The sequence below is a fragment of the Artemia sp. Qi Xiang Cuo genome, chromosome 16 (assembly GCF_049724085.1).
Source record: "Artemia sp. Qi Xiang Cuo chromosome 16, ASM4972408v1, whole genome shotgun sequence".
In the NCBI taxonomy this organism is placed as follows: Eukaryota; Metazoa; Arthropoda; class Branchiopoda; order Anostraca; family Artemiidae; genus Artemia; species Artemia sp. Qi Xiang Cuo.
Window position 1 is genome coordinate 34010824 of NC_142809.1, and position 14413 is coordinate 34025236.

The following is a 14413-nucleotide window of genomic DNA, read 5'->3' on the forward strand; positions in this document are numbered from 1 at the left end:
CTGGGACTTGAAAGGTCAATTCTCTTCCATGGGATAGCGCCTCAAGCAACAGGACTAAACTGCTATCTTCTATATTTTGTATCGAGAACTATATTCTAAAATTATACTATTGCGCGACACCTGAAATTTCGCCATTTTTCGCAGAGACTAGAATGTCATGTTTTCAGCCAAGATTTGGCACGCAGTCGGAAAACATCTATTTCCAGAGATCGTAGGAAGAGACATAGAAAAGAGGCGTATCTCTACTGAGATATATCAAAATATACTATAAAAGACAGCGATGAAACCTCAATGAAAAATGTTCCTTTAAAGAGAGAACATAAGGGTTTATTCTATGGAATACATTTTAAACATTGAAAATCGGTCTGGAAGAACTATTGAATATCATTTTACGATATATCTCATTATTGATATGCTTGATAAGTTTTGTACCTAACTTTACAATAAATTTGTTTTTAAATATTAATTTTGTCTTACTCGATAAGCGTAGGATAAGGATACAAGTAGGGATTTCTCTACGTGAAAGTTAGGGATTGAATAGACCACCCCTTGCGATGTCCCCCTTGTCGTCCATAACTCGCAGTGAGATCCCGATTGGTCCGAAGGGTTCGAGGATTTTTAAAGAATTAATTACCACATTTTAGAAGCTGGACTCGGCATATTGGAAGGGCCAGGAATTAGGGTTGAAATTGGCTATAAATTACACATCTCGTTAAATGAACCACAAAATGAATATAGATTTTCGAATAGATTAACTATCTCAGAATTTTCACTTAATAGCTTTTTTAAGCTTTTGTTTTAGCTAAAATTGTTGTTTCGTACTACAAATCACCTGAAAAAACCACTTTACTCAGGGAAATACTTTTTGGCTATAAATAAATGTATATATTAACTCTCATTTTATAGGACTACCAGCACCTTTAGAAACGAATGTTCAAGCGTACGGTGTTACTGCCTCTGAAACTTGAGGCAATATTTTCTAAGGCTTTGTCAAGATATCTCCGGTTCGGTCTGGATTCTGTAGAATAATCTTGATTTTTTTGTAAATTTTTGGGGATTTCTACACAGCCCCTACGATTTCTGTTAATTCTTCCAGATTTCTGTGCATTGGCTAAGATTTTAGTGATTTTGTAAGGAATTTTATATGTTAATTAGGGTTTTTCAGAGATTGACTTTAAATTTCGTAAGTTCTCTTTTCAATTCCATAATTTGGTCCTGTTTTCTATGGTTTGATCCTGATTTCTAGGATCGGGCCCTGATTTCTACACTTTGCTCTTGATGTTTTTGAATTGGTCGAGGTTTCTTTCTTCTGGTAATGGTTTTTCAAAGGTTGACCATGATTTCTACAGTTTGTTCTTGATTTTTGTGAATTTGCCAGGGTTTCTTCGTTTTGGTAATTATTGTTTAGGGGTTGACCATGATTTCTACTCTTTGATCATGATTTCGAGGGTATGGTCTTGAATTCTATGATTTAATCCGCATTTCTAGGGCTGACTCTGTCTTGTAGATAAGCATATTATGGTTAATCTTGGAACACACTGTCTTTCTTGGCTTTAATATTTCATAGCACTTAGGCATAATCGGAGGTAAAAGAAGACTAAAACTTATATTCTATACATGAGTTGCTATTGTCTCTTTTTGCTTTTTAAGAACGTCCCAGATTATGATGTTTTCCCTGGAACACCAGCCTTTCCTGGGTTTAGCATTTCTTGTCAAATATGTATAATTGCATTTTGTGGAGCTAAAGGAATACAAACAGTTATACTCTTCAAATGAGCTGTTTTCTGCTAGAAGTAGCGAGTTTTATTAACACTAACAATTTTTTTCTAATAACAGCAGGTTTTCCGTCAAAGATAAGATATTTTTGTAGAAGCAACTTTTTTCTATGATAACAAATATTTGTTAGAAGCAGTAAAATTTTCTTAACACTAACAAATTTTCCTTTCGAAGTTACAACTTTTCCTTAATAGTAACAAACTTTTACTTAATATTATCAAATTTCTCTCGGAAGTAACAGGTTTTTCTTAATAATAACAAAATTTTTCTAATACGAGCCAGTTTTTCATCGAAGATAACAAATCTCTCTTAGAAGTAACTATTTTTGGTTTATGATAACAAGTTTTCTGTTAGAAGTAGCAAGTTTTCTTAACAATAACACATTTTTTCTTCGAAGTAACAACTTTTTCTTTAATACTAACAAACTTTTACTTAATACTATGAAATTTGTCTTGGAAGTAACAGGTTTTTTCTTAATAATAGCAAGTTTTTCTAGTAGCATCAACTTTTCCCGTCAAAGATAACAAATTTCTTTTAGAAGTTATAATTTTTGTTTATGATAACAAGTTTTCTTTTGGAAGTAGCAAGTTTTTCTTTATCGCTAACACATTTTCTCTTCGAAGTATCAAATTTTTCCTTAATACTAACAAACTTTTACATAATATTATCAAAATGCTCTCGAAAGTAGTATGTTTTTCTTAATATTAACAGTTTTTTCTTATAACAGCAAGTTTTCCGTCAAAGACAACAAATTTATCTTAGAAGTAACAATGTTTTGTTTATGATAACAAGTTATCTGTTAGAAAAAAAATGTTACTTCTAAGAGAAAATCTTATATTTGATGGTAAACTTACTTTTATTAGAAAAAAATTGTTACTATTAAGAAAAACCTGAGGAAAATAATAATAATATATAAAAATTTGTTAGTATTAAGGAAAAAGTTGTTACTTCGACGAGTAGATTTGTCAGTGTTAGGACGAACTTGCTACTTCTAACATAAAACTTGTTATCATAAACAAAAAATTGTTACTTCAAAGAGAAATATGTTATCTTCGACGGAAAACTTGCTGCTATAGAAAAAATTTGTTACTGTTAAAAAAAAAATACTACGACGAAGAGACATTTGATAGTTCTAAGTAAATGTTTTTTAGTATTAAGGAAAAAGTTGTTTCTTCTAGCAGAAATTTTTTTATCATAAACAAAAAATTGTTACTTCCGAGAGAAAACTTGTTAGCATAGGCAAAAAATGATTACCTCTATGAGAAGTTTGTTATCTTTGCCGTAAAAACTTGCTGCTATGAGAAAAAATTTCCAATAAGAAAAAATATATTACCTCCAAGAGAAATTTGATAATATTAAGAAAAAGTTTGTTAGCAATAGAGAAAAAGTTGTTACTTCGAAGAGAAAATTTGTTTGTGTTAAGAAAAACTTGCTACTTCTAATAGAAAACTTGTTATCATTAACAAAAAATTGTTACTTCTAAAAGAAATTTGTTATATTTGACAGAAAACTAGCTGCTATTAAAAAAAAATTTGTTACTATTAAGAAACAACCTCTTACTTCAAGAGAAATTTTATAGTATTACGTAAAAGTTACCTCTAACAAAACACTTGTTACCATAAAAAAATTCTTACATCTAAGAAAAATCTATCATATTTGATAGAAGACTTGCTGCTATTAAAAAAATTTGTTACTGATTTGTTACTAATAAGAAAAAACCTGGTACTTCCAAGACAAATTTGATAGTATTAAGTAAAAATTTGTTAGTATTAAGGAAAACGTTGTTTCTTCGAAGAGAAAATCTGTTAGAGTTAAGAGAAATTCGCTACTTCTAAATGAAAACTTATTATCAGAAACAAAAAATTGTTACTTCTAAGAGAAATTTGTTGTCTTTGACCGAAAACTTGCGGTTATTACAAAAAATTGGTTACTATTAAGAAAAACCTGTTACTTCCGTCGGGAATTTGATAATATTAAGTAAAAGTTTGTTAGTATTAAGGAAAAAGTTGTTACTTCGAAGAGAAAATTTGTTAACGTTGTGAAATACTTCCTACTTCTAGCAGAAAACTTGTTATCATAAACAAATAATGTTACTTCTAAGAGAAATTTGTTATCTTTGACGGAAAAATTGTAGCTATTAGAAAAAAATTTGTTACTCTTAAGAAAAAACCTGTTACTTCCCGGAAAAATTTGATAGTATTTAGTAAAAGTTTATAAGTATTAAAGAAAATTTGTTACTTTGAATAGAAAATTTGTTAGTGTTAAGAAAACTTGCTACTTCCATCAGTAAATTTGTTATCATCAACCAAAAATTGTTACTTCTAAGAGAAATATCTTATCTTCAAGAAATTATGTTATCTCTAAGAAACTTCTGAGAGAAATTCGTTATCTTTGACGGAAAAGTTGCTGTTATGAGAAAAAATTCGTTGCTATTAAGAAAAACCTGTTATTCCCGAGAGAAATTTGATAATATTAAGTAAAGTTTTTTTGTATTAAGGAAAATGTTGTAACTTCGAAGAGAAAATTCGTTACCGTTAAGGAAAACCTGCTAATTCTAACAGAAAACTTGTTATCATAAAAAAATGTTACTTCTAAGAGAAATATCTTATCTTCGTCGAAAAACTTTCTGTTATCAGAAAAAAATTGTTAGTTAAGAAAAACTTGCTACTTCAAGCAGGAAACAGCTCGTTTATAGAATATAAGTTTTAGTCTACCTTTACCTCCATAAAACGCGATTATACCTTAATGTGAAGAATTATTATACCCAAGAAGTATATAATATAAGTTTTAGTCTTCTTTTAACTCCGAATATACCTTATCGCCATGAAATATTAAAGCCAAGAAAGGCAGTCTGTTCTGTCTCTGAATTACAGTGTGATTACCGTCTCTGAAACAGGAGGTTCAATATGATCTTTAGAAACTAAGGTGCCTTATACGATATTGCCGTCTCTGAAACTCGAGGCACAAAATGGATATAGATTTGAATAGATTAACTATCTCATAATTTTCACGCAATAGCTGTTATAAGCTTTTTTTACTAGAATTGTAGTTTCGTACCACAAATTGTCTGAAAACACCGCTTTACATAGGAACCAACTTTTTGGCTAAAAATAAATGTATATGTCAACCCTCTTTCTGTTGGACTACCTGCACCTTTAGAAACGAATGTGCAAGTGTACAGTATTATTTCCTCTGAAACTCGGGGCAATATTTTCTAACGTGTAAACTTGGCCTTGACCTATTGTAAAGTTTATTCCTTCGCTTAGTTAAAACACACTCTTTCCTCAATCCGTTAATATGTCAATACCATTTCTAAATTCAATTGAAACGAAATACCCCATTAACGGGTACAATTTGTTAAGACAGTTAGAAATTAAAAAAAATGTTTCAACAAAAAAACAAGTCCAAATATTTTGCCTTCACACCTGGGTGCCTTTTTGAACGTCGAAAAATATAAAATTAGCTTAAACAAAACCTTAAAAACAATGAAACACACAAATAGTACACTAAAAATAAAAAAGAATGAAGAAAGGGAATTCTGGGCAATCCACATTTAAACAAAATCCAATCACGCAACACTACATATGGCACATGTCAGGATGTCTGCTACATATTATTACAATTATGTGTGTGAATTAATCTTCTGATATAGTACTAGCAAAATGAAAGAGGATTTTATTTAAAAATTTAACGTATGCTCTAGTTTAAATTAATTAAAAAACAAACTACAGTTCAAGAAACTATTGTGTTTGATGAATTTAATAAATTCTTTGCATTGCAAAATAAGCTTAATGACTTTCAAAGTTTATCTTAAATTTTAAAATTATACTTTATATAATCTGTATATATTTCTTGATCTTCTTTACTATTAAGAGTACATGAATTTTTAGTCTGTTTTTTTTTTATATTATTATTAAACTATTATAAAGTGATTTGATCAATAGTCATATACGTCTCTGTTTGTACTAACTCCGTTATACATATTTTTTTTCATTTAGTTTCTATAATTTCAAAAAGACTTTGTAATAGCCCAATACAATTATTAACTAATTTTGCTTCATTAAACATCATACTATATTAGTAGTAAGGCCATAATATTATCTGGAAGGCCCATAGCAGATTAACATGGGATTTCGGGAAGGTCCATAGGGGGTGTATAAATGTAGCTCCTAGTCCCTCGCACCTGTACAATGCGGTCGACTGGCAAGATTCCCGTGACATCCCTAGGAAAATAGCATAGGATTTCAAATGGTCAGATAGGGAAAATAGTATAGGATTTTAAAGGTGCCCTTTAACAACGTGAAAGCCCTGGCAGACTTCCCATTACACCCTCCAGGATTGAAAATCATTCCGGAAGAACTTTCGTAAATCATTTTACGGTAAATCTGATTATTAATATGCTTGATAAGTTTTTTTACCATATTCCAACAATAAATTTGTTTTTAAATATTAATTTCGTCTTATTTCATAAGCCTAGGGTAAGGATATAAGTGGGGATTTCTCTACATAAATAGTTTGGGATCGAATAGACAACCCTTTTTGGTGACCCCCTTCCTGTCGTCCACTACTCACAGTGAGATCCCGATCAATCCGAAGGGCTCTCAAACCTGTGGGTGGAGTGCTGCAGGGGAGTTTGATCAGTGTTTACTTGTTCCAAAGAGGGGGTCTGGACTTCAACTAGGCGACAAAGGAGGATGAAAATGGTCTTGTTGGGGATATTTAACAAGTTGAAATAATAGGGAATTAACAGGGGAGGTCAGATAAGTAGAGCTCCTAGCCCCTTGGACTTGTACAATGCGGTCACTCTATCTTGGTGTTATGACGCAATTGTGTTTCAGTATTTTTTATATGAGTAGTCGGAGTGTGGTCGGTACAATACACAAGTGGCAGTAATAGGGTTACAAGCCTATCTACTGTAATGTAGGATACAAAGCTAGCGACATACCCTTGCCTTTAAACGGTCAGATAGGAAAATAGTATGGGATTCCTGTGACACAGATAGGAAACTTACATGGGATTTTGAATCCCATGTAACATGGGATTTTGAATCCCATGTAACATGGGATTTTGAATCCCATGTAACATGGGATTCCTGTGAAACTCCCAGGTGTTCCAATATTTCCTGTAGCAACAGCCATTTTTGTGTAGATTCTTAAACATTTTTGGCACATTATTTTTCTGGAAGACACCCAGGATTTCCTCGACCAGGACTAATATTGTTGACGCCATCGTATGTGACAAGCTAGACTCCAGGAGCCCATGGGGAATCCCAGATTATAACCGAGCACGGCACACACGTGGGTGCTACGTAATAACGGCGCTCATCTTACAAAATAACAGCTAATGGGAGAGGTTGGAAGATAAGTGGGTTACCTTGCGAGAGGAGTAGGTACCCAAACCGTTAAAGAGTATAACCATGGGCCAGAGTGGAATATCACTGCGATACTGTTTTCTCGCACATCTGAGGGCAATTTTGACTAAGGATATGCTAGCACTCGAGGATTTTTAAACAATTAATTACCATATTTTAGGATCTGGACTCGGGATATTGGGAGGAAAAGGAATTAGAGTTGAAATTGCCTATAAATTACCAATCTATTTAAAGAATCTTTAAAACAGGGGCTAAGGAGTTGGACTTTTACGGCTACCACACCTTCCCCTTAGCATGCAAATTTTTGATGCAAATTTTGTTGATATTAGATGCAAATTTTTAGGCACTATTGAGATATTTCCGAAGTTATTAACGAAATACAGCGCGAGATTAAAATACATTTGAAATAATTCAATATTTTATCAATTTTTTCTTGATATTGTATTCTTACAGGTTCAAGTCAATGATACATTTTGGATAAAAACGTACCTCATACGGCATTGCCGTCTCTGAAACAGGAGGTTCAATATTACCTTTAGAAATGAATGAACCTTATACGACATTGCCGTCTCTGAAACTCGAGGGATATAGACCAATATCAAGCATGTCAATAATGAGATAGATTGTAAAATGATTTACGAGAGTTCTTCTAGAACGATTTTCGATGTTTAAGATGCATTCCATAGAATAAACCCTTAAGTTCTCTCTTGAATGGGCACTTTTTCTCTTCTCTTAGATTATATTCATCACAATATTTAGTGTCACGTCTTGGATTATAGACATTTTTTATTGTGGTTTTATCGCTGTCTTTTATCTTTTATAGTATATTTTGAGATATCTCTTTAGAGATAACCATCTTTTCTATATCCCTTCTTTCGATCTCTGGAAATAGACATTTTCCGACTGGGAGCCAAATTTTGGCTCTAAACATGACCTTCTATGTCATCTCTACATCTTTAAATGGAAAAAATCACAGGTGTCGCGCAATAGGTTAATTTTAGAATATAGTTATCGATACAAAATATTGAGGATAGCAGTTTAGACCTGTTGCTTGAGGTGATGTCCTATTGGAAGGGAAATGAACTTTAAAATCCTAGCGATGACAAATAACTAAAGTAAAAAAAAAAGAATAAGGAAGAAAAATGCGTTGCAAATTTCGGCAGAAAATAAAATTGCAAAAAAGTATCGCTGACCTTACATAAGATGTGCTGACATTACATAAAGTGTGTACAACCATTAAGTTAAAAGAAAGAAAAAAGCGTTGAACGTTTCGGGCAAAAAATAAAATGTCAAAAAAGTATTATGTAACAGTTATGTGTGCACTGTCATTGCGTAAGATGAGTGCCGTCATTACGCAACACCCACTTGTTTCCCGTGATCGATTACAATCGGGAATTCCGTACGGGTTCCTGGAATCTTCCTTGTCACATACGATGGCGCCATCCATCTTAGATCCGGTCATGGAAATCCTGGGTATCTTCCAGAATTGAGGTCTAGACACCTATATGGTAGGATAGAAAAGCAATGGCGGTTGCTAAGGGGAAATATTGGAACACCTGGGGAGTGTCACGGGAGGTGTGCCAGCTAGAAACAGGGCTCTCGTAGGAATCTTGCCAATACTGAAACAAAACTAGAATCCTGGAGGGTGTAATGGGAAGTCTGCGAGGGCTTTTGTAATGTCATAGGGCACCTTTAAAATCCCGTGCTATTTTTCCTATCTGACCATTTGAAATCCTATGCTATTTTTCCTATGGACGTCACGGGAATCTTGCCAGCCCGCCGCATTGCACAGATGCGAGGGACTGGGAGCTACATTTATACACCCCCTATGGACCTTCCCGAAATCCCATGTTAATCTGCTATGGGCCTTCCAGAATATATTATGGCAGAATAACATAGTATTATGTTTAATGAAGCAAAATTAATTAATAATTGTATTGGGCTATTACAAAGTCTTTTTGAAATTATAGAAACTAAATGAAAAAAATTTATGTATAACGGAGTTAGTACAAATAGAGACGAATATGACTATTGATTAAATTCATTTTATAATAGTTTAATAATAATAATAAAAAAAACAGACTAAAAATTCATGTACTCTTAATAGTAAAGAAGATCAAGAATTATTTATAGATTATATAAAGTATGATTTTAAAATGTAAGATAAACTTTGAAAAGTCAGTAAGTTTATTTTGCAATGCAAAGAATTTATTAAATTTATCAAACACAATAGTTTCTTGATCTGTAGTATGTTTTTTAATTAATTTAACCTAGAGCATTCGTAAGATTTTTAAATAAAATCCTCTTTCATTTTGCTAGTCCTATGTCAGAAGATTAATTCACACACATAAATATAATAATATGTAACAGACATCCTGGCATGTGTCAAATGTATTGTTGTGTGATTGGATTTTGTTTTGATGTGGATTTCCCATAATTTATTTTCTTCATTCTTTTTTTATTTTTAGTATAGCAAATGTGTGTTTCTTTGTTTTTAAGGTTTTGTTTAAGCTACTTTTTATACATATTTTTCCGACGTTCGTAAAGGCTCCCAGGTGTGAAGCCAAAATATTTGGACTTTTATTATTATTATATTTTTTTTTCTTTGTTGAAACAGTTTTGTATAATTTCTAACTGTCTTAACCAATTGTACCTGTTAATCGTATATTTCGTCTCAATTGAATTAAGAAATGATATTGACATATTGACGGATTGAGAAAAGAGTGTTTTTTAACTAAGCAAAGGAATAAACTTTATAATAGGTCTAGGCCAAGTTTACACAAGTTGACCACTAAATGTCAAAGCTGTAACTGAAGCTCATAAAGGTATTGTTAATAAAATAAAATGACAAAAAACGATCAATTTCGATTAATCTCTCTGTGCAAATCGATTATGCAATACCACTTTATGCAAATCGGTGCGCACAAATTTTGTCAACCCAGTATCTCTTGTATTTGATTACTATGGCTTCTGAAACGGAGCAAATAGAAAAGTTTTGGGTTTTCATGAGCTGTCAGTAAAGTTTTCACTGGAGCTTCCATTTTGCCTTCGATAATTAGCTTCCTGGATGATTTATTCGCTTGAATTTACAATTCACATACTATATCATAAGAAATCACCAGATTTCAGAGAATATCGTTAGTCTTAGAATTACATCACTGAAAATCACTAGCCAAAAAAATCACTAGAAATAGTGATAAATCACTAGTGGCGGCAACCCTAAATATTGTTTCTGCGTTTGGTGCTAAACTGATGATTTTTGCAAAAAATTATTCTAATCAAAATTTAATGACTAACAGAAAATACTAAAAATTACTATTTAATTTGTAGATTATTTGTCATTGATGATGAGATCATCAACTGTTGGATTTCTCCCTTTTTTTTTATTTCTATATGTTTTTTTTTGTGGTTGATATTATTTCTTCCTTATTTTGCAATACATAGCCTTCGTTCGAGCGTAGCTCCCTGTCAGGTATGGTTTTATATTTGTATTTGTCCATTTTGTGTCTTAAATAATATCTCAAATTTGGATTTTGACACAACTTCTATGCTACACTATTTCAGGAAAAGGATATAACAACTAGCACAAATGTATTGTCTGTGATGACGCTAGTCAGGATCAGACCCTTTTAAGTTTTATTTAATATTTGGTTAGCAAGGAAACAAAAATTAATGTAGGAAATAGCTTTATTCAAAACTTTTCTTTTCATTGAAAGCTTCTGGGATTAGGAGGTCGTTGAACGAGAAAAAAAAATATTGTCGTCGAGTCATTATCCTTTTCTTCATATTGCATTTGTGTAATACCAAAATAGCTAGTGGTTAAAACCCGAGTCACGTCTAAAATTAAGCCGTTTAGAAGGAAAATATGGTATATTCACTATTAGCACTCTAAGACTTGATTGAATTTTTGAACGCATCTGATTTAATTAACTGTGTATGTTGATAAGGCACCTTAGGCTCTCAAATCAAACGTTGAGTTAAAAATAAAATATTTCACCTTCAATTTTTAAATCTTTTCACGAGCAAGTTTTATTGACTTCTCACAAAACTTCTATTTGAACACCCTTCTCTTTCAAACACCTAAGTAACCACCAAATAGTATTAAAAATATATATTTAAATGCTTGGTAAATGGTTTGATCCAGATGTGGATCGTACCAGTATATTTTGACTATATTTATTTATGTATATTCTTTTCTCTGTTGTTTATTGTGCCTACTCAATCGATTTGGTATTTGAATAGCTCAATTCACTAGGAATAACACAATTTTGAGAAACCTTTCGGTGTTTGTGTTAAGCTTTTGGCCATTATTTAATTTTTTTCTAACTCTTATGTTTTCTTTTAGCCTGAAACATATTTTTGTACTCCTATACGAATAGACTCGAAGAAAGACTATTATATAAGTAAGTAGATTTTACTTAGAGTTTGAATTAGTTATTTTCAGCAGTTCTTTGGGCCTTATATTGTAAAATTTAGATTAAAAGTTATATTTAATGCATTAATAATTCAGACTAATATACAGTACTTCTTCGTAACAGTTTTCTAAAGACCAATACATTATATAAAAATTGAGGAAGGTTCATACAATGTTTTTCCAGAGCAAAAGTCTAAGGATGTTTTGCAGCTCATTTTTGAGCTACTGAGTTACTCTTTTGAGCTATATAATAAAAGGGCCGTGCAAACAAAATGGATCAATCAAGATGGTTAGGATTGATAAAAGGGTTAGGTCAACCGAAATCGATGAATAGTTATATTAGTGTTTGGTCAAACTTGGATTTTTTTTTTTCAATCCTGATGAGGCCAAAAACACGACACCTTCGAATGGGGTATGAAGCTATTATATAACAGATTCAAACGGAGCTTGGAAACTTCATAATAAGGGAGCAAATAGCAAAATATGGAAAGAGTGGAATGGGGGAGTGGTGTGTGCAGCTGTATTGATCTCAGTTGGTTAGGCAGTTAGTGAGCTGTCTGTAGTTTTAATTTAATGCTTGATGAATCGATTTAAAAAAAATATATATACAGTTTGATAGTATCAATTGCAAATTACCTGTTAGTTTGTACAGTTCTTGTTGAGTTTGGAATCTAAAGGATAACGAATGATCCAAAGACCAGAATGTGGATAAATTTTCCAAAAATTTCTCCTTTGTTGCGGGTTCATAAATTCATGCTGAAAAAGGGAAGCTGTATCTTATACCAAGTATAGATGTTAAAATTCTGAAAACTGCAGTGGCACCCGATTGATCACTATGTCGTCTTTTTTAAGCAAAGCTTTGAATATTTATCCCTGTTTATTATTACCAGAAGTTCCGTAATTAAAGTGCAAAGTGCGGTGTTATCAATACCGTCGTTTAGATAAAAAGGCACTGGATCAAGTAATAAAAAAAAGTAATTTTTGGCACACAGCCAAAAATTTAAAAGTTTCTATACAAAACCACAATTCTTTTGATTCTCGTAAAATAATTATATTCGTTCTCAATAGCTACACCATTGCGCCTGGTTAAGTCTTTCAATCCATTAGCTACACCATCTACGCATTTGTGCGTAGCTTATAATACAAATGCACATTTGGGTGTAGCTTATCATGCATCTGCACATTTGTGTGTAGCTTATCAAAAACAAGGCCTTCCTCTTGTTACACTATTTCATTCTATGATTAATACTAGAAGATGATCTTTCCAATTCGATCTGCCCAAAGCTTTACTCCCTCCAATTAAGTCCCAACTTCCTTTAAGTATTTTCTTACGATCTCCTCCTATCCCATTCGGGGACGAATTGTTTTTCGCTCAGCCCGAGATAGATAGCCAAACTGAATGATCTTTGGCAACCTTTCATCCTTTCTGCGTAAAACTTGGCCTAGCCTCTTTAACCTTTCTTGAAAGTTTGATCGAACCAGATTTTTCGTATAGATTATTCTTCGAACTGCAGTTAGTCAAACCACCATCTAAAACTATCGTAACAATTCCTCTGGAAAACATTCCACAGATTTTCCTCAGCTTTTGGACGCGGCGCGGCCACATTTCGGAATTGACCTCTGACATTACCGTGGGTCTAAATATTGTAGTCTTAGTCGCCAGGCTTATCTTCCTGTTCTTATAAAAATTTTTCAACCTTTAAAAAGAAGAAAAAAAACAGCCTGCGGCTTGGTTATTCTGCTTTTTGTATCTTCAATAGATCTATACCATTATACTATTAATACTACCAAGGGAAGTGAAGCTAATTGCCGAACCATCATATTTTGAAGACTCACTTATTCACTTGCATATTTTAAAGATTTCTGCACCCAAGGCCTTATCATTTTTTTAATATTTTATTATGATCTCTTACTACTTCTTATTAAGTAATTATGCTTCGCTTACAAAGTGTCAAAAAAAGTTTAGTATATTGAATGCCACTTACTACAATCTTATCAAGGTTTAACGCATTTTCAAAATGCTCAGTCTACATCTCTTCTCTTTAACACTTTGTTTTATCACTAATCTACGCCATATTCCTAGTTTTAAATGGGTCAAGTCCAGACAGAGTACTTCCTATACGTTTCTTAATATGCAAACACAGTATCTTATTTTCATGCTGTTTCACACCATTTTTCGACTCTCGGCCGTTTTTTCCGTGAGATCTACTTCGTACCTCATTAGCACACTCATTAATGTCTCCAATAACTCCCTTACTTTCCTTTTATTCTCGTAGGATCCATCACTCAGAAATTTCTTGCGCAAATCTGTTCTTTCTTCTAAAAACCTTGAGGTGTTTTCCAAATATTCCTTTCTATTTGCCCAACTTTCTTCCCTAAGGTGCCTTTTGCTACTTGGTAAATTATTTTCCAAAAATTCTCCAATCGGTCTTCTGTTTTGTGAACTTCTAGATTCTTCAGTTTCTCATCCAACTGCTCCTGGAAAGTTGATATCATTATTCTAGAGCCTATCAACTTCATAACCACCCGGAAAGTCGTTACCTTTCCTAAATTTGAGCGTTGAATAATCTTTAGACACTATTAGATGGTAGATATAGATGGTGATCTTTATGTTTAACATCAATAACAGCAATCCTGTATACCCAAATATTGTGTACCGATCTTGCCGGTCTTTGATCTAGGGCACCCCAAGTTTATGCGGTTGTCTCTCTTACGATCACGTGAGCACCCTGTTAACTTATATAACATTTTATGACCAAATAATGTATTAGTTGTAACTAGACTATTGCACCGGCAAAGTTATAGAAGTCTATTATCCTTTGTGTATCCCTTTCCTACACCAAATTTACCTA

At 32.6% G+C, this 14413-nt stretch overlaps 1 protein-coding gene across 2 annotated transcripts in view; it reads left to right on the forward strand.

Annotated features, from left to right (window-relative positions):
- Positions 1 to 14413, forward strand: part of Phm (Peptidylglycine-alpha-hydroxylating monooxygenase) — a 66832-nt gene that overhangs the window by 11682 nt on the left and 40737 nt on the right. For both annotated transcript variants that reach the window (XM_089102649.1, XM_089102650.1), the window contains exon 2: positions 11493 to 11550. In XM_089102649.1, the coding sequence (XP_088958775.1) occupies positions 11493 to 11550 (58 nt within the window). The remainder of the gene's footprint in view (positions 1 to 11492; positions 11551 to 14413) is intronic.